We start from the raw sequence: 19,283 nt of genomic DNA, 5'->3' as shown, positions 1-19,283 counted from the left end.
AGCATAAGGGCGACTTTATGCAGTTTTGCAACTCTGGCTCTAATATTGCAGAATAGTGTCTCCTGGTGCAAACAATTGCTTAAGAAATGTTTTACAGTGCTGTACTCTCCCCTTCAACTTTGATGAGGCATGCATTTTTTATCTAGTACAGGGCGTGACTAACGGACAAGTGAGATGAAGGCAAACCGGTCTCTTTATGATGTTGCAGTAAAGAAAAAAAAAGTGGTCTACGCCATACAGGTTTGGAAGTTTGCACTTAGGATCCCGATATGAAGGATTATGATGAAACCATATCTTTTTTGGGTCAGTGGGGACGTTTCCAGCAGATTGTCTTCTTCCTGCTCTGTGCCAGCATCTTGCCCAATGGATTCGGCGCATTATCTGTTGTCTTCTTGACTGCCATTCCCAGTCACCACTGTCTGGTCCCAGAGGTTAACCTGACCCAGGACTGGCGCAACGCTATCATCCCGAGAGAGGTAACTAAGATCTGAACAGGGCTTCTGGGAAAAGCTGTTAATATGAAAGGTACACTTGTGCAAGAATTCAGAAAGAGAGCTTTAATGGTTATTATTAGACTTCATCACGAAGTTTTGATGATCACGTTTGTAGATTTAAAGTTCAGTCATTTTTAAAAGTAGCTGATGAAGCAGTCTGGTCAGTAGAGTTGGGTCAAGTTCCAGTTTTGCCGGTCTGGTCCAGCAGCCCAAACCAGTTTAATTTAATGCTAAACTGGCAAACAAAAAACTAGCCTACATCAGCAACCTGTGCAGATGACGTCACTGCGCTAAATCCAGCTTGTATTGCATGATAATGATAATTATAAATAGATAACAAAAAATGCATTTGATATAGCACCTTTCATAGAAATACAATTGAAAAAGTGCTTCACAAAGTACAATAAAGAAATCAAACAATGAAACGTGCAATCTGTACCCGACTCCCTTTTGATCGGCCATGCAATCAATTAAAAAGAACATGCAATCAGCAAAGGCGAAGGCAATATAACAATTAAGAGAAAGTAATAAATAGTAGAACAAGTAGAATGTTTCATAGTGTTGGAGCCACCTTTATTTTGAGTCCTGTTCAGAAGACCTAACGGACTTACTGACGATATATGGATGGAGGAGATCACTGATGTATTTACATTGCTTAGTAATAAGCAATTATAATATTTTTATCAAAGGATTAATGGAGTCGCTAGTGTGGGACAGGCCGTGCGCAATTTTCTGCTGAGCCAAGCACCAGCAACTTAAAGGAAACCGAATTTCAGTGGAGGTGGGAGGGGGGCGAGCAGCGCGCGTTGTGTTTGTTGACCAAAATCTTGTGTTATTTACTGTGACCAGATGAGACATGGCAGAGTGGTACAGACATGGTACCCAAACGTAGGACCGTTAAGCGTTTCCACCGCAAACAGTACTCTTAAATGTGGGCAGGGTTGTCACTCACTCACTTTTTTATATCACATTCTCTGGACTTCCTCCTTTTGACTGAAACCTGGCTGAAACCAGGTGACAACAGCGTCTTCTCTGAGCTCCTCCCACCCAGCTGTTCTTTCTTCAGCTCCCCGCGAGCGTCGGGGCGAGGTGGGGGGCTTGCTGTTGTGTTCAAGGACAGTTTTAAATGCTGGCGTCTTCCTGCAGATGCATACTCCTCTTTTGAACTGCAACTGTTTGTGATGGAGTTTGCAAGTCCCTTGTTGTGTGCTGTTGTCTATCGCCCTCCAAAATATAATAAAGACTTTATTCAGGAGTTTTCTGAGTTTTTGGCAGACTTTCTACCAAAATATGACAAACTTCTAATTTGTGGGGATTTTAATGTTCATGTGTGTTGTCTGTCTGACCAGTTTGCCACTGACTTCAAAAGTCTTTTGGCAAGTTTTAATCTAACTCAGTCAGTGGATAAAAAAACACACCAGCTTGGGCACATATTGGACCTTGTAATTTCCCTTGGGCTCTCAGTCTCCCTCAAAGAAATCTCTGAGACTGCAATCTCAGATCATTTCCCTGTTATTTTTGAACTTATAGCCCCCCAATCAAGGAGCAAACCTCTTGCTCCATCTTGTCAACGGCGAATTATCACTCCCTCCACAGCCGATGAATTTACCGCTGCTTTCAAGGACTCACAGCTGTTTGCCTGGGATGGCTTGGTTTCCCCTCCATGTCCCGACGACTTTCTCTCCTTCTTCCACTCCACCTGCACTGGGATTCTGGATTTGGTCGCACCTTTTAGGCAAAAATCTGCCAAGCCAAGAACAGATCCCTGGTTGAATGACACCACTCGCGCTGTTAGGCAACGCTGCAGGCAGGCAGAACGCAGATGGAAAAAGGACAAATTGCAAGTGTCTCTGGAAATGTTAAGGGTTTCCCTTGCTGATTATCAGAAGGCTGTACGTGAAGCAAAATCTCAGTACCTCTCTAACATTATTTCTAGCAGCAATCATTGTCCCAGGGTTTTATTTAACACAATCAATGCTGCTGTGAACCCATGCACCTCTGCTCTGACTGATGTCTCAATCGCCACTTGTGAGAAGTTTCTTTGCTATTTTGTTGACAAAGTGGAGTCTGTCAGACAAGACATCAGTAAATGTTGTAACTTGAATCTTAATAAGGACTTGCTTGTTGCTCCTACTCACTCTGCTGTGTTCAACCAGTTTGACATGGTTTCTCTCTCCTTTCTAAGTAACATTGTTAAATCCTTAAAGCCTACAAATTGCCCAGTGGATATTGTCCCTCCCAAGGTGCTGAAAATGGTTTTTAACACTGTGGGGCCTAGTCTACTTTTTCTTATTAACAGTTGTCTTGGACTAGGAACTGTCCCAGCCTCCTTTAAACATGCTGTGATCAGGCCCCTTCTTAAAAAGCCTAATCTTGACCCCTCAGTGATGTCAAATTTTAGACCTGTTTCCCATTTGCCCTTTCTTTCCAAGGTTTTAGAAAAAGTTGTTTTTAATCAATTACAGTCATTTCTGGAAAACAACTCAGTCCTTGAGAAGTTCCAGTCTGGGTTTAGGTCTCGTCACAGCACTGAGTCTGCGCTGTTAAAAGTACATAACGATATTGCACGGGCAGTGGATACCAAATCTCCGGTTGTGTTAGTGTTACTTGACCTCTCAGCTGCCTTTGACACGGTGGACCACTCAGTCCTCCTGTCACGCCTGTGTGATTATGTTGGCATTCGCGGTACAGCACTAAAGTGGTTTGAATCATACTTATCCGGCAGAACCTTCTCTGTTATGGTTGGTGACTTGTCCTCTTCAAGTGCTCCTCTCTCCTGTGGGGTCCCACAGGGGTCTATTCTTGGCCCTATTCTTTTTTCTTTGTATATGTTGCCTCTTGGGTCAATTATAGCCAGGAACAACCTCTCCTTTCACTGTTATGCAGATGATCTGCAAATTTATCTGCCAGTGAAGCCAAACAGTCAAAGTGCGCAGTGTTCTTTGCTTTCCTGTGTGGCTGAAATTAAGCAGTGGTTGGCCCAGAATTTTCTTCACCTTAATGATGGTAAAACAGAGTGCATCATGTTTGGGGACACAGGGACGGCTGGCTTTGGAACCTTGTTTCCAACACTCAGTCAAAATGTCAGAAATCTGGGAGTGTTTCTTGACTCAGACCTTAAATTCGACAAACAAATAAACAGTGTTGTCCGAACTAGTTTTTTCCAGCTTCGTCTCCTGGCCAAAGTTAAAATGTTTTTAAGTCACCGCAACCTTGAAATGGCCATCCATGCTCTTATAAGCTCTAGACTGGATTACTGTAATGCTCTCTATGTTGGTGTCTCCCAGGCTTCTCTTGGTCGCCTCCAGCTGGTGCAAAATGCTGCGGCCCGTCTTTTAACCAGCACTAACAGACGAGAGCACATCACTCCTGTTCTTAAATCCCTTCACTGGCTTCCCGTCCAGTACAGGATTGATTTTAAAATTTTGATGTTTGTTTTTAAAGCTCTTCATGGTCTCGCCCCAGTGTACTTAACTGAGCTTTTAACTGTTCGGGAACCTGGTAGAGCGCTAAGATCGTCAAACCAACTTTTGCTGGAAGTGCCCAGGTCAAAATACAAACACTGGGGTGATCAAGCCTTTTCCATTGCTGCTCCCAGGCTTTGGAATAAGCTCCCTGTTGAAATGCGTCTCATTTCTGACCTGGGCCTTTTCAAATCTAGACTGAAGACATATTTATTTAGGATGGCTTTTAATACCCAGTAGTGTGGTGACTCTTTTACCTTTTACTCTGTTTTACTTTATTTTATTGTATTTTATTGCTCCTATTGCTTTTATTATTTTCATTGCTTTTATTGTTTTTATTGTTGTTATTGCCTCTATTTATTTTTAATTGTTTTATTTATTGCTTCNTTATTTTATTGTATTTTATTGCTCCTATTGCTTTTATTATTTTCATTGCTTTTATTGTTTTTATTGTTGTTATTGCCTCTATTTATTTTTAATTGTTTTATTTATTGCTTCTTTTGCACCTATTGTAAAGCACTTTGGTTCACCGAAAGGGTTGTTGTAAAGGGCTGTATAAATAAAGAACATTTACATTTACATTTACTCCGTCTATCACTCACTGTATTGCCTCATCACCATCACCGGTGACATAGATGGAAGTCTGCACCTCATTTATTGTCCACAGAATGAACAGGCTGCAGTGCTGGTTTCTCTCAATGGGATATTTAAAGATAGGATTAGAGTGGAGATTAGAATCTATGCAGTTCTCATTATCTGGTCGAAATTTATATAGGCACTGCTCAAAAAATTAAGGGAACACTTAAATCACACATCAGATCTTAATAAATTAATTATTAAAGTTGAAACTCATTACTGATGTACACTGGAGAATTTGTTCAGAACAAAATGATGTAACAACGGTCAGTGGAAATCAAAATCATCAACCCACTGAGGGCTGGATTCAAAATCACACCAAAAATCAAAGTAAAAAAAACACAAAATCACAGGCTGATCCAATGTGCGTGAATTTTAACACGCACATTGGAGCTCATAATGTGACTCAGTCGTGTGTATGCCCTCCTGACAACATCAAGGCATACTCCTGATAAATTGGCAGATAGTGTCCTTGGGGATCTCCTTCCAGACCTGGATCAGGGCATCAATGAGCTCTCTGGCGGTACTTGGCAGCGTCAGATGCACCGATTGTTAATGTCCCTTAGGTGCTCAGTTGGATTTAGGTCAGAGGAACGAGAGGATCATTCACGATCATCCGGGCACTGTCCTGCACCAGGAGGAACCCAGAACCCACTGCACCAGCGTAAAGTCTGACAATCACTCTGAGGATTTCATCCCAGTACCTAACAGCAGTCAGGGTACTGTTGGCTATGACATGGAGGTCTGTGCGACCCTCCAAGGATATACCTCCCCAGACCATCACTGACCCACCACCAAACCGGTCATGCTGGATGATGTTACAGGCAGCATAACGTTCACCACGGCGTCTCCAGACTCTTTCACACCTGTCACTGTAAGGAAATTGCTCAACTTCAGCAAACACTGAAATGAGGAGACTCGGAGGACCATGGAGAAAAGTTGCAGCCAGTGGAATTACTTTAATTGCAGAATACAACTCAACAACACAATGACATAGCAGAAAACAGCCCCGCTTACCCAACTTTCAAATGCCTTTATACTATTTGAGTGAGTGGGCGTATGTTCATTTGTGTGCGTGTGTGTGTGTGTGTGTGTGTGTGTGTGTGTGTGTGTGTGTGTGTGTGTGTCCATGTGCATCAGGTCTGGGCATATGACCTAACTGTCCCACCAGTCAGGTCATCCTAACCTAAATGTTCCGTCCTTTTGTTTGATTTCCAAAGTTCACCAACTCATAAACAGTTGCAGAAACTGACATCTGATCAACTGTTTCTAAGATCTTTTGCAACTGACATTATTTTAACATTTGATATAGAATAATACATTATCTGCCTCTACATAGTCCCTCCTCTTTGTGATTTTATCATAAATTATTCGCAGAGATAATGTATGGTAAATGAACGCCTATGTTTGTATAAGTATGAGTAGGATATGTGACAATGTGAATACAACCAGTGTTCCTTACTAACATGAATATATGGTCTTGTATGAAACTCTTAAACTTGAATATGATGATGCATAAGAACACATACGATATAGTGATATATGAACTTGGCATGAGTATATGATATTACATCAAACACTGAAACATATTTTAGCATCTGTCAACAAAAAAACTGGCGGCTGTTGAATCCAGGAAAAGTCCCCCATTGGCCCCTTCCCGTTGGGCGGCCTAACAGATGAATCTTCAACAGCTGGATCAAATACACCAGATAAAATGCAACTTACTTATTAGATTATAATGGAATCACAGAAATCCTTTTGGATAATATGCATAACTTGCTAAGTTGAAATCAGAGTATATTTCCCTCTTGTAAAATCAAAACACAAAGATGAATACAGGAAATGGTGCCAGAGCGGTGGAGTAAACTGTTCACAGTCTCATGTGCTTATGTGATATCTTGTATGTGGTTGTGGTGTATATATTCCCTGTCCTCTCTTTCAGGAGAGAGTATCAGCCATTGTTGATCATTCTCTCTCACAGTTCCTCTTCGTCATTTGTGCTCCTTGTATGTCCGTTACAAGGTTCAGCTTCTTGTCCATCGCTCTCACACACCATTTCTTCAGGATAGGCACAATGCAACATGCCAACAAGGAAAACAGAATTAGTACTATCAGTACAATTATCCCTATTTTAGCCAAAACGGCTCCCCATTTTCCAAAATTTTCCTCTAAGCTATCCCACTTGATGCTTCCACCCTTACCAGCATTTTCAGTCATTTCAGATTGTAAGACTTCAAGCTTGCTCATAGCAACCGAAAATGTTCCATCAGGTGAAGTGTTATTCGAAAATTTGTAGCTTTTTCATCTTCACAAATCACCTCTGCAAAATACTCATCGTTAGGATTTCTCTTCCTATCCATTCTAACCTCAATTTCAAGTTCTTGACCTACGATGATTCTTATTTGGCATGAATGATTTCCCATTCCTATCTCCTCTTCCCCTGACTTCATCCTACATAATATTGTTTTATTTAGCTCTACAGTTATTTCACATTTTGTTCCATCCCCTCCTATCTCTTCAGGGATGAGCACTAACCCAGTCCACTTCCACATAGTATGAAGATCCCTCTTAGCCCGTTTGTTAACCTGCTCCTGACTAAATGGCTTACAGTCATAATAAACTTATCTGAGAATGTTGGCTTGGGTTTCGACACAGTGTGAATTGGAAATTTTGTGGTTGCATCATACTTATCCTGACTCCAGTGGATGTCCCGTGCTCCTTGTCTTCAGAGTCTGGCTTGGGCTCCTTGGAGCAGTCTCTTTCGTCCCCAGGGTGCCTGGTGATTGCAACACTAGGCTGCACATTATTCCCGCCAACAACCACATCATTTTCCTCATTGTTTTTTAGTTTAATACTGCACTTTTGTTTCTGCCTGGATCTTGGTGCAATGGCTCAGATGATACCACGTCGTGCTTCCTTCGACTTGGACTGCTGTTGGAGTTGCCCTCACCACGGTGTACGGCCCTTCTCCTCTTGGCTCGTGCCACTTTCTCCTGAAGACCTTCACGTACACCTGAACGCCTGGCACCACCTGTCTCTCGACCTCCTGTTTGGCCTTTGGCTCCTTCGCTTTTTCCTGCAAATATATAGATTTAGGGAAGGCAGTTAATTGTTTCATATATTCAGGCAGTTCCATTTGCAGTTGTCGGATAAAGCGATCAATTACCACCAGCATGTATCATTTGCCATGTACAGATTTTATCATGTCTACATAGTCCATACATAAATGTTTAAAGGGTCCCTCCGGGACTGGAATGTGTCCCACAGGGGTTTTCACCCCTTTCCGGACATTGTTTTCGGCACAGATTTCACATTGGCTCAGTACTTCTTCAACCATTGCTTGCATGTATGGGGACCAATAGCCCTGCTGTCTTATCTTTTTCAACACTTCCCCCCTCCCACAGTGTGCAACACCGTGGACTTTTGAGATCAAAATGGATGAACAGAGCCACTGGTGCAACTACAAGTCCCTCATGGGACCTCCAAAGACCTTTCTCGTCCTGTGCTGCTCCTCTCTTGAGCCATAGTCTATGCTCGCCCTGACCTGCTTCCTTTTGTATTAGTATAATGTCTTCTGGTGTAATCATAGGTTCCAGGGACACCACTAGTGCCATTCCCCCCTCTCCGAGCGGCTCTGAATCCCCCCTCCCATCTACCCATCCGGGGCCCACCTGTGGACAGGCTACTGCTCTGTGGCCAAGCTCCCACACCGCCAACATGCTCCAGGAGGTCGATATGGCTGTGTGTATGGCTGCGGGTAGACATTGATAACTGGGGGGTGGTTGCGGGGGCTGTGTTGACTGTGCGGTGGATGTGTTCGTTGGCGTGGGGTTCGTTTTTTCAGTCGTAATTGCCGCTTGGGTGTTAGCTTTGCCCTTGCTCTGCAGCTCGCTAAGTTGCAGCTGTGCCAGTTTTCTCTGGACGTCTCTATCCTGCTCTTTCATCCTCTGCTCATCTTTCTGTGTGGCATCGTTGTTAATCCCACTACGTCCCTCAGTCTGCTCTGGACTGGGGTGGGGAGCGCGTCAGTGACTGAGTCTCTGAACAGAGTCATTAACACCTGGCTCTGCCCGATGTCTTCCTCAGTCTCTTGTCTCCATCTTTTCAAGTGATTGTTTATGTATGTTGCAGGATTATCAGTCTCTGTGAAAGGTTCACCCCGCAATGCCTTAAGGTCAACTCGTGTCGGGTACTCTCTCCTCAGTGCTGCCCACAGTTCCCCACGATAGGCATCAAACTCAGTTCCATCAGCCATGGGACTTATCATCCACTCACACCCGTTGTGCCTCAGCATGTTCTCCATTGCCGAGGCTCCGAGAGTTTGAGCTCACACCGCCTTCACATCCCCAATGCCAACAATTTGCCAATGGTAGCTTCCTCAAAAGCGCTGATCCACTTTGAGGCCCTGTCATGAATATCAGGGAGTCTGGAGACCAGGCCGGTCAGATCGAGGGTCTGCCACGGGATGTAATGTCCCTGGGTCCCCTTTATTAAGATTGGACCCATATAGTGCTCATTATTGTATCTGTCTGTTTTTTTACGGTCATGTGCTCATCTGTGAGGAGAACGGGGTGCCAGTGGCGGACCTGCCAATTCTGGTGTTCTATGGAGCATGCCAATCAAGCTGCATGGTCCTGGGCTGTGAGCACAGGTCCCACTAGAGGATGTCAGGCCCTCATGCTACCCTCATGGATTCTGTTTCTGACAGTTTGGTCAGAAACATGCACACTAGTAGCCTGCTGGAGGTCATCTCTGTAGGGCTCTGGCAGTGCTCCTCCTGTTTTTCCTCACAAAGGAGCAGATACCAGTCCTGCTGCTGGGTTGATGCCCTTCTATGGCCCTGTCCAGCTCTCATTCCCTTTTGGGGGGTTGTCTTGCTTTTGCCTCGCCATTGCACCTGTTGTCACTTTCATTTGCACCAAAGCAGGTGAAACTGATTCACAAATCACTTGTGCTTTCTAAATGGACATATTGATATCCCTGAAGTTTAACTGACTTGTTATACTGTGACGATTACGTGTTCTCTCAATTTTTTTTGAGCAGTGTATTTTTAAACGCTTGAGATCCGCTCATTACTGACAGTGTTTGTCATCCAAGAGAGACATTTAAGGTGTGTTGATGATTCATGTCATCAGCTCATGCATTGAGTAACATTACAAGTAAATTTTCCACCTTAAAAGTTGGCCAGTGAATTAAGTTATTTTTATTTTATAGTTTACTAATATATGTAAGACTTAACCACGGTGTGAGCAGTTGTTGCATAAGCTTCAAAACCAACCACAACTCCGCCCTGACCACGAGTAACCTTCCGCTATTGACCAATCAATGGACTGCAGTGTTTTAGCTCCACCTTTTAGTACCAGATCTGTGTGCTAGCTACCCCAACAGAGGGGTGCTACAAAATGGGGACGGTAAGGAACAGTTCCATTGGTACCATCCACAACTTTTCACAGTGGAAATGGAAAAAAAATGTGTAACAAACTGAACTGAACCATACTGTACCAGATTCAACCGTCAGAGTCAAGTAGCTACACCTGATAAAATTGCATATACAAGGCTTACTATGAAACCAGTTTGAAAATTTTTAAAGCAGCCCAGCCCTACTAATAACACTAATAAAGTTTGTGTGATTGTGACTGTGAGGTGGTGAATGGGAAACAGGAGCTGAGCAGATGCAGCAGGTACAGGCTGGATGTCGTCAGAAATCTCTCCGCTCAGGGATTCATCCCTGGCAGGGATGTCAACCTCACTGACCTGGAGCAGGAGGGCTGTGTGGACGGGTGGAGCTACAGCAAAGACATCTACCAATCCACCATAGTCACTGAGGTGAGTGTGTAAATCTATTAATATGGGAGAACTGAGTCCTCTTTCAAATGAACTGACAATGTGAACACAAAAAGAACTGAGTCCCTTTCCTGTTGGTCCACTTTTTTGGCTCACTTTTAGAGGAGTTTGGTTTGTTTAAAAAGGACTACTATGTAAAACCACCCCGAACAGAATGGCAACTCCACCTGCTTTCATATGCACTCTAGTCTCACTCATAAAACTGAAGCTTAGAGGAGTTGACTCCATTAGAACAGCTGCACTGTTATTCTGGTTTTGGCGAGTGTGGTGGGAGGATCTTCGATTGGGACAGACATCCTCTGAATTTCTTGAGTGATGTGGAGCAGAGGGTCAGGAGAGGGAGAGAGATACATGCTGTCTGCCTGTATCTGTGTGCTGGCCTTCTTCCTTATCTTTGCATTATTGTTCGGGTTTGGCAGCCCAAGGGCATGGCGTAGGTTAGTACATTGCACTCTGCAACCAACCACTTATGTTTTGTTTCAGGTTTAAGGGTTTGTGTACAGTTTCAAAAGATATTGAAGTTGTCAAACTTTATCCCACGGGTAAGGCACGCAGATGCCAGCTATGTATTTAGGCTAGGCAAGAAGTCTGGAAAATTTGAGTTTGGAAAAGTATAGAATTTTGAAATGGCAATTGAAATGTTATGAACCTTGAAACTTGGTTGTTTAACTCCTAATGGACCAAGGTTCTTTTTCTTCATCAACAATGAGATGCAGCATGCTTTAGCGTGTAGTTAGTGAGAGTGTGGTCATAATGTTAAATAAGTGAGGAACAAAGACAGACTTGAATTGGTTTAGGGAAAAGAGAGTGGGGGGAACTTAAAGGGACACTCCACTGTCACACTGCTCTTCCAAAAATCTGGGGGACTCACAAAAGAGAGATAATCAAAATTGAGGTCTTCTCTTTTATGGATGAAGCTCCAAAACACTGTATCCTACATTTCCCATAATGCAACTGAATAGCATCCTTCATTCCTCCTAAATGTCCACGTCTTTTGGACCTCACACCTCCCAGTTTGCAATGCAGGTATTCTGTTAAAAGTTGAAAAGTTGAAGTCGAAAAAATCCAAAAAGCAATACATGCTTATTCCACTGTTTTCTCAGGCTGAGTACGACCTCTCATAATGAGTTACGTAGCACTGACTGAGCTGCGTGTACAACCAACGCCCACATATAGCACGGAAGACAACACAACACAGACAACACAGACAACTTTATTGTGAATATAGTATAATCAATGTTAGGGTTCAACTATGACTACAATATAGAAGATTCTACCAGTATAGGCAGTGGTGTAAGTGTGGTATAAATAATGAATGAATATGACTAAATATGAATACACTATGGGCCAGGTATGAGCAGTACAGACTAGTAAATATATAAATAGTAAAAGTCAAATACATATTAAGTAATGTAGTGAGAATGTGCAAGTATGTTACACTACAAATAAAAGTAATGTGAATGTAAGGCTGCTTCACGTGCAGACAGAATATAGTGCCAGCAGCATAGCTGTGAATATATTTAACAACAAACATCTGCCAGCAACAGAGAGCTATGTGTGAAGGGGGTTAATATGCCTACTGGTGACTAGTTCAATAGACAGGTCACTAATAATAGGCTTGGGACTGTTTACGTGAACATGTCAGTTTATTAGAAACAACAACATACATTACGACATAACAGCAACAGAGCTCTCCAGCACCTCCGACGGTATGCACGACTCTGGCGAGCTTGACAAGAGGAGATTTGCTGCATCTCCGAAGTACAACAAAACAAAATATTCAAATGTGGCGCTACGGACGGCGGCAGAAGTGAGCAAGAGGGTCGGAGTTCAGGGAGCGGATGTAGTGTGTCCCAGTAGCATGCATACTGCATACTACACTACATACTTTTTAAGGGCAGCTGTTACAAGAAATTGCTTTACCTAATACTAAAACTTGTGGGGAATCTGAATGGTGCTGTTTCCAACAAGACAAAATAAACGATGTTACCATGTGGCTGCTGAACTAAACAAACAAACAAACAAACAAACAAAAAGTTTTATTTCAGCAGTCAAGTGAGTATTGGACTTATATTCATCAAATGGCCTTTACCACAGATTCCCCCTTGTCTTTTTGGTTCCTTGAAAACAACATTTTAATCTCACGGGACTTTCTGGTTAAATTAATAAATACATTTGTTTTATTGTTCATGGATATTCCAGTTTGACCTGGTGTGCGGTGATCAGTGGAAGCAGCCATTCACCACCACAATTTTCTACCTGGGATTTCTTGCTGGATCCTTCTTCTCAGGACAGCTCTCGGACAGGTACTGAAAACACCATCTCACAATGAAATGATACCATGTTAAATTATTACCCAAGATGCCTCTTGTTCTTCTCACTCTAGGTTTGGAAGGAAGCCTGTTCTCTTCATCACTATGGCTCTTCAGACAATTTTTACCTTTTCTGAAATGTTTTCACCTTCTTGGACGGTGTTCTCCATCCTCATCTTCTTCAATGGTTTGGGACATAACTCCAACTATGTGTCTGGTTTTGTGCTGGGTAAATGTGAACATTTCATGCTCTAGAAATAACAAAGAATAATTTTATACAGTAGTCAGTGATTTTGAGTAATATACATATTGTGTGTACTTTACGTGTCTTGTTGTATCACTGTTTATCGTTAATAGCTTTACATATTACCAGCATTTCTCTCTCTCTTTCTCTTTTTCTGCAGGCGCTGAGATCTTGACTGGAAAAGTGCGGTTGCTGTTTTCAACTATGGGTGTGTGTCTCGGCTTTGCCATTGGCTACATGCTGTTGCCTCTTTTCGCCTACTTTTTAAGGGACTGGAAATCTCTCCTGCTGGGCGTCTCTCTGCCTGGCCTGCTCTACATCCCTTTCTGGTGGTAGGTTGTAACCACAACAAAAAAATGGTAGGCTTACCTACCATGCACCATAAATGCCATGATCTTGCTCTTGTCAGGAGACAAAATAATAATTTGGCTCTTTCACTAGAGAAATAATCTAACTTGCATTCGCACTCTTCTAAGCTCCTCTGATCCAGACTTTCTGTTTGTCTGTTGAAAACTGAGGCAGGTTCATCCCAGAGTCTCCTCGGTGGTTGCTCTCTCAGGGAAGAGTGGAGGAGGCCGAGGCCATAGTGAGAAAGGCTGCTAAGATGAACAAAGTTGAGGCTCCACAGGTGATCTTCGAAGATTACAGTGCACATGTAAGTCTGCTTTGATTTAAATCATGCAGCACAAGACACGTAAGTCTGCTTGACAACACGCATTGTTGGTACAGTTCATCCTGTAGGGAACCAAGGAAACTATACAAAAAGAGGAAGGGTCATTACATCAGTGGCAGCATTCAAAATTTGTATTGCTGCCAGACTTAAGTCAATGGGGCAGGCATGGCAAGTCGCACTGTAAACCATCATATTTGTGCTGTTTCACTTCTGAAAAATACTTCTACCGAATAATAAAAATCTAAATGTGCACATTCGTTTTCCTTGTTAATGGTCTTCTAATAGATCATGGCTCAGTTCAGAAGCTCCATAAAACTCAACTCAAGCCTGTTTTGTCCAGTACATCATGATGCATGACCAAGTGGGGCAGGTCTGACCTATATCTTTGACCATACCGCTAGAACGCCTTACAGTCTGCCTCAGTGATTTACATTCATGCTCGTCAACTACCCTATATGAGCTAGCATTCACATACTGACAGCGATTAAGCTAGAGAGGCTGAAACATTTGCCATCAATAACCTATACTGCAGGTTCCTGTCTGTTTCTTTCACACCCTCACAAGAATCATTTCTTACTGACATCAGTGAGTTTATCTCCATATCAATGAAATGCGACTCAACAGAGATATTGCTGACTAAAGTTAGCTCAACAAACTGCAAATGCTAGCTTATTGGCAAACGAAGGAACAAGTATGTTTTAAAGATCCAGATTTATAATAATTTGCAGATTAGCGCCACCTCCTGTCAATAATAGGAAACACAGAGAGAATTCGTAAATTCATTCATTCATCCTTTATTCATTTTCTGTAACCGCTGGAGCCTATCCCAGCTGACACTGGGCGAGAGGCGAGGTACACCCTTGACAAGTTGCCAGGCCATCACAGGGCTGACACATAGAGACAGACAACCATTAACGCTCACATTCACACACCTACAGACAATTTAGAGTCACCAATTAACCTGCATGTCTTTGGACTGTGGGAGGAAGCCCAAGCTGGCATGGGGAGAACATGCAAACCCCACAAAAAAGGGTTTCCCCACCCCTTGTTTGAACCTTGTAAATATTATCTAATATTACTTTCAGTTTGAAGGTTGATTATGAATTAATGATTAAATACACACCAGCTACATGTATGTGCGACACAGTGACAATCTGTGATCTGGTTAATTGAAGTCTGGTTGGTGATAATAGGTCATACCTACCACGATGGTCACGTATCTTGATATATTGGACCTAAAGCAAAATTTGAGTGCTGTATGGCACATGAATGTCTGTACCAAATTTCAAGGCGATATTTCATTGGGGACCCAGTTAAAACACAAGAAACTGCAGGTAGGACTGAGGTTTTGTATCTTGCAGGCTGATGAGACAAAGACAGACCCGAAGAACCACCACAATATCTTCGACCTTCTGAGGACAAGAAACATCAGAAACATGACTCTCATTCTGTGCCTGGTGTGGTGAGTATCCAGTCTGAGAATTTCACCAAACACAGACAATTAGATTTTAGGCAATGTTCACAGTTCCTCACTTACACACTGTGTATTGGACTGTTTTTTTCATAAACACCTCAGCATAACTCAATCCAATACAACACCAACACACACTACAGCCTAAATCTTAACAGCCAGAAACCACAGAGTTGTGCAGCACTGCACAGGTCTAGACGTTCTGTTTGGTTATGCATTCAGCAATTGGCAGCGTTCACAAACAGGAAGCCAGAGGGTTCATGTCCCAGTAGTTAGTGCCAATCCTTCCAGTGAAGCTCCTTTCTCGAAGGTGAAAGGACGTAATTGTGTGGAGTGTTAGATGGTAATACATTGGTAAGTACAGTAGAAATGGTCACAGTTTATATGGATCGCTTATATGGATCAAAAAGCTTGGGACAGAATCATTACTATACAAGTGCTGTTTAAATAATTAGCTTCTGGTAATCAAGTAGTTCACTTACAGTGTTCATTTGGGTTTTGTGATAACAAAAACTACTTAAACGATGCCATTCAAACATCTCTGCTGTCTGTGTCTCTGTCTTCACAGGGTCACTATTAGTGCTGGATACTATGGCCTGTCCCTGAACACATCCCGACTCCATGCTGACCCCTACATCAGCTGTTTCCTCTCAGCAGCTGTAGAGGTACCAGCATACGTTTCCAGCTGGCTGTCGCTGCGATACCTTCCACGACGACTGTCTGTCATCTGCACCATGCTTATTGCAGGGATGTCGCTGTACTTCATTCAGCTGGTGCCTCAAAGTAAGCAGAGTCATGAAGTAGTGCATCACGGTACTGTCATATTTCCAAGCAAATATTTTTAGGCCGTAAATTGCACTCCAACATTGTCAGAGTCATAGAGGACAGTTTTAGAGACAAAGTTTTAGAAACAAAGTAGAATTACCTTGCGGTTGTATGCCTCTGCGTACCAGTGAAGTTGCACTTTCAGTTTACATCCATGTCTGTGCTTCACACACATCTTTCCTGGCAGCACAGAAGATGTATACAATCAGCACAGTTTCAAGGTGGACATCCAAGTTTGGTTACACCAATTCAGTATCTGACCAAATGTCTCCTCTTCTGTTCCCTAGATATGATGTTGAGTAATGGCCAAAAATGTGTTTTTGCAAAGGAACACTTTTTGATAAAAGAAAATGTTTTGTGAGGTCACATTGACCTTGACCTTTGACCTTTGACCACCAAATTCTCCTCACTTCATGCTTGAGTCCAAGTGGACATTTGTGCCACATTTCAGGAAACTCCCTCAAGGCCTTCTTGAAATATTGTGTACACTAGAATGAGATGGACACAAGGTCACAGTGACCTTGACCTTTGACTCCCCCAAATTCTAATCAGTTCAATATAAAGTCTAAGTGGACGTTTATGTCAAATTTGCTTTTAAGATATCACGTTCATGAAAATAAGATGGATGCAAGGTCACATTGACCTTGAACCTTGACCACCAAAATCTAGTCAGTCCATAGTTGAGCCCAAGTGACCATTTGTGCCAAATTTGAAGAAATTCCCTCACAGTGTTTATGAGATATCGCATTCACAAGAATGAGACAGACAAGGTCACAGTGACCTTGACCTTTGACCTATGGCCACCAAAAACTAACAAGTCAATTTTTGAGTCCAAGTGGACGTTTGATATTCCCTTAAGGCATTATTGAGATACCGCAGTCACGAGAAAGGGATGGATGGACAATCTGAACCTGATGGAAAACCATTTCTTCCATTTCAGGTTTATCTGAGCTGGCTGTTGCACTGGAGATGCTGGGTAAATATAGTCTTACCACAGGTATAGCCCTGATGTATGCCTACACAGCAGAGCTTTACCCAACAGTGCTCAGGAACACAGCAACAGGGACATGCACCACCGTTTCCAGAGTGGGCACCTGCGTTGTACCTTTCGTGTTACTGCTAGGTGAGTAAACTGTCTCTAATAGTAATTATTAGCATTTTTTTTAAATATGACTTAAACTTGGCACATGAATTTACATGAAGTACACGCTTACAGTACACATACACAGGACCCAGGACCACCCTCATCCTAATTTTCCCTTCTCCTTGGACAGGTGATTACTTTAGGTACATGCCTTATATCATACTCGGGTCTCTATCTGTCGTGTCTGCCTTCGCTGCACTCTTCCTACCAGAGAGTTTTGGACAACCTCTACCTCAAACTATTCAAGAGATGCAGAGAAGACAGAGGTCAGTTCCTTCAGGAATACAATACTGTTATCATATTTTTAATATGTAAAACCCCTCTGTGAGGATCTGACTTTGGCAGCTCCTTGAGGTAGTTCCAAACGAGAGATCATCTTGGAATGGCATCACTCCAGCCACGATACAACGATCTGTGACTTAAAACAGATGTGGGCCAGGACAGGCATATAAACACCTGGCGAAATACTCAAAATCGCTTTTGTGATAGTTCTCGCTTCAAAGGTATCACCATGACCACATCTGGCTATGATGACACATGGACTCACAATCTGTGGTCATGTTACTTCAGTGTTTGTATGGGCAAAGTACAGCGTAATGCTTTATCAAATGGAATTGCTAATAATAGCTAAACTGGCTCAAACTGGTATTGCTGTCAGTATCTTGGTTGTCCAGCTTGTACTCGAGACTGGCCAGCTGTCAGTCTACCACCAGATCTACCTGATGTGCAATGCAGTAAACTGAAGAGTAGCAAAATTAATCTATAAACCAACGTGCATAGCTGGTCAAAAATATTCTCTGTGGTTAACTGATTAAAAATTCACCATTGACATCAAATATCAAATACAAATGAAGATGTATTTTCAAGAAGCAAAGTAATTTTATGAGACTTCATGAAAAGAATTACAAAGCTGTATAAAGTGCTCTTTATGTGTTTGTGAATTTGTGTCCTGCTTTTTCCCTGGATGCTGCCCATTTCATGTTGGAATAGTTGTCTTTCTTAACATGAGGGACTACAGTGATCAGAGCTGAACAAATTACCCAGATACTGCAAACTATCTGTTACTAATGAAAGACATGTCAAATACAGATTACTCCTCTAATTCTACAACCCAAACCAATCCCCCTCACCACCACCATCATGACTGAGAAGATGTGATGATGGTGACATCAATCTTTGTAGTCAATGCACCTGTTCAAAATAATAATAATAATGAAGTTGGTAGAAGTGAAAATGTTCAAATGTTAAAGCTTTTCTAGTTTTTCTGTCTGCGAAAAAAAACAACTGATGTTTTGCTTGTTTGTCTTTTGTCCCAACAGAATGAGGTGCCCATTCATCACAAGAAAGGAAAATTCAAAATCTATGGTGCTTTTCGAAAGTCAACTCTGATTGTCTCAAACATTACTTAAAGTTATTAATAAATATTGTACTATTAACTGAATATCGTTCTACTGTTTACTGTTCTTACTTTGAACATCTCTGTCAGCAAATCAGTACAAGTGGATTTAATTACATCACCAAGAATTGAAAGATTAAATTGTGCATGCATACTGTGCATGTTATCTCAGCTCAAACTATGTAACATATATATAAAAGAAAGGTGGGCTGCAAGAAATTGAGAAATTCTGACTTTTATCTGTGCAAAGATTTATTCTTCAAATGTAACCCAGGCCAACTAGATTAGGTATGCCACCACAATGAAAGCCAAATGATGTCTATAAAGAAGGGGGAACAAACTTTTTACTGGCAAAGAAACATGAATCCACCAGCACAGAGCAAACTTGTCAGTGTGTAGCGCAGAGTTTGCATTAGCATAGTGAAAGATTTGACAGCAAACAGTCAGGTAGACAGGTAGTGTACTGTTTTGGGATGTAAACCAGAACCTGGAGCTTCCTTCCACTGTCCACCAAAAACTCCACTGTAGGTATTATTGTATGTTTCACAATCATTAACATCAATGACATGTCCTAAGCTCTGAGTTAATTCCAAGGCTGTGTTGTTGGTCCTTTAGTCAATTTCTGGTTGGCTGCCAGGCCCCTGGTCACACTTGCTGCTACTACCAGATCGCTACCATTTTATTAAGTACCGATCTCACCTGTGTGCTGCTTTTGGCTACACATCCAGAAAGGTCCTGTCCGTTGACTATATTAAAATAATGGACATGGTGGCGTCGGTA

At 42.3% G+C, this 19,283-nt stretch overlaps 1 protein-coding gene across 2 annotated transcripts; it reads left to right on the top strand.

The window, feature by feature from the left end:
• Positions 1 to 182: 182 nt before the first annotated feature.
• LOC126387828 (solute carrier family 22 member 5-like) lies at positions 183 to 18,548 on the top strand. Of its 2 annotated transcripts, none has more exons than XM_050040528.1 (11): positions 183 to 476; positions 10,238 to 10,420; positions 12,641 to 12,744; positions 12,825 to 12,979; positions 13,155 to 13,326; positions 13,517 to 13,649; positions 15,029 to 15,129; positions 15,707 to 15,921; positions 16,904 to 17,086; positions 17,238 to 17,373; positions 18,427 to 18,548. In XM_050040528.1, the coding sequence occupies exons 1-11, from the start codon at positions 270 to 272 to the stop codon at positions 18,494 to 18,496; spliced, it is 1,659 nt and encodes a 552-aa protein (XP_049896485.1). In that variant the 5' UTR covers positions 183 to 269; the 3' UTR covers positions 18,497 to 18,548. The 2 variants fall into 2 exon arrangements, with proteins under 2 accessions (XP_049896485.1, XP_049896486.1); XM_050040529.1 differs by lacking the exon at positions 183 to 476 and adding an exon at positions 5,088 to 5,468.
• The last annotated feature ends 735 nt before the right edge of the window (positions 18,549 to 19,283 follow it).

This window comes from Epinephelus moara, chromosome 3 (assembly GCF_006386435.1).
Source record: "Epinephelus moara isolate mb chromosome 3, YSFRI_EMoa_1.0, whole genome shotgun sequence".
Lineage (NCBI taxonomy): Eukaryota > Metazoa > Chordata > Actinopteri > Perciformes > Serranidae > Epinephelus > Epinephelus moara.
The sequence above is the reverse complement of the archived record's forward strand: the minus strand, read 5'-3'. Positions and strand labels throughout refer to the sequence as shown.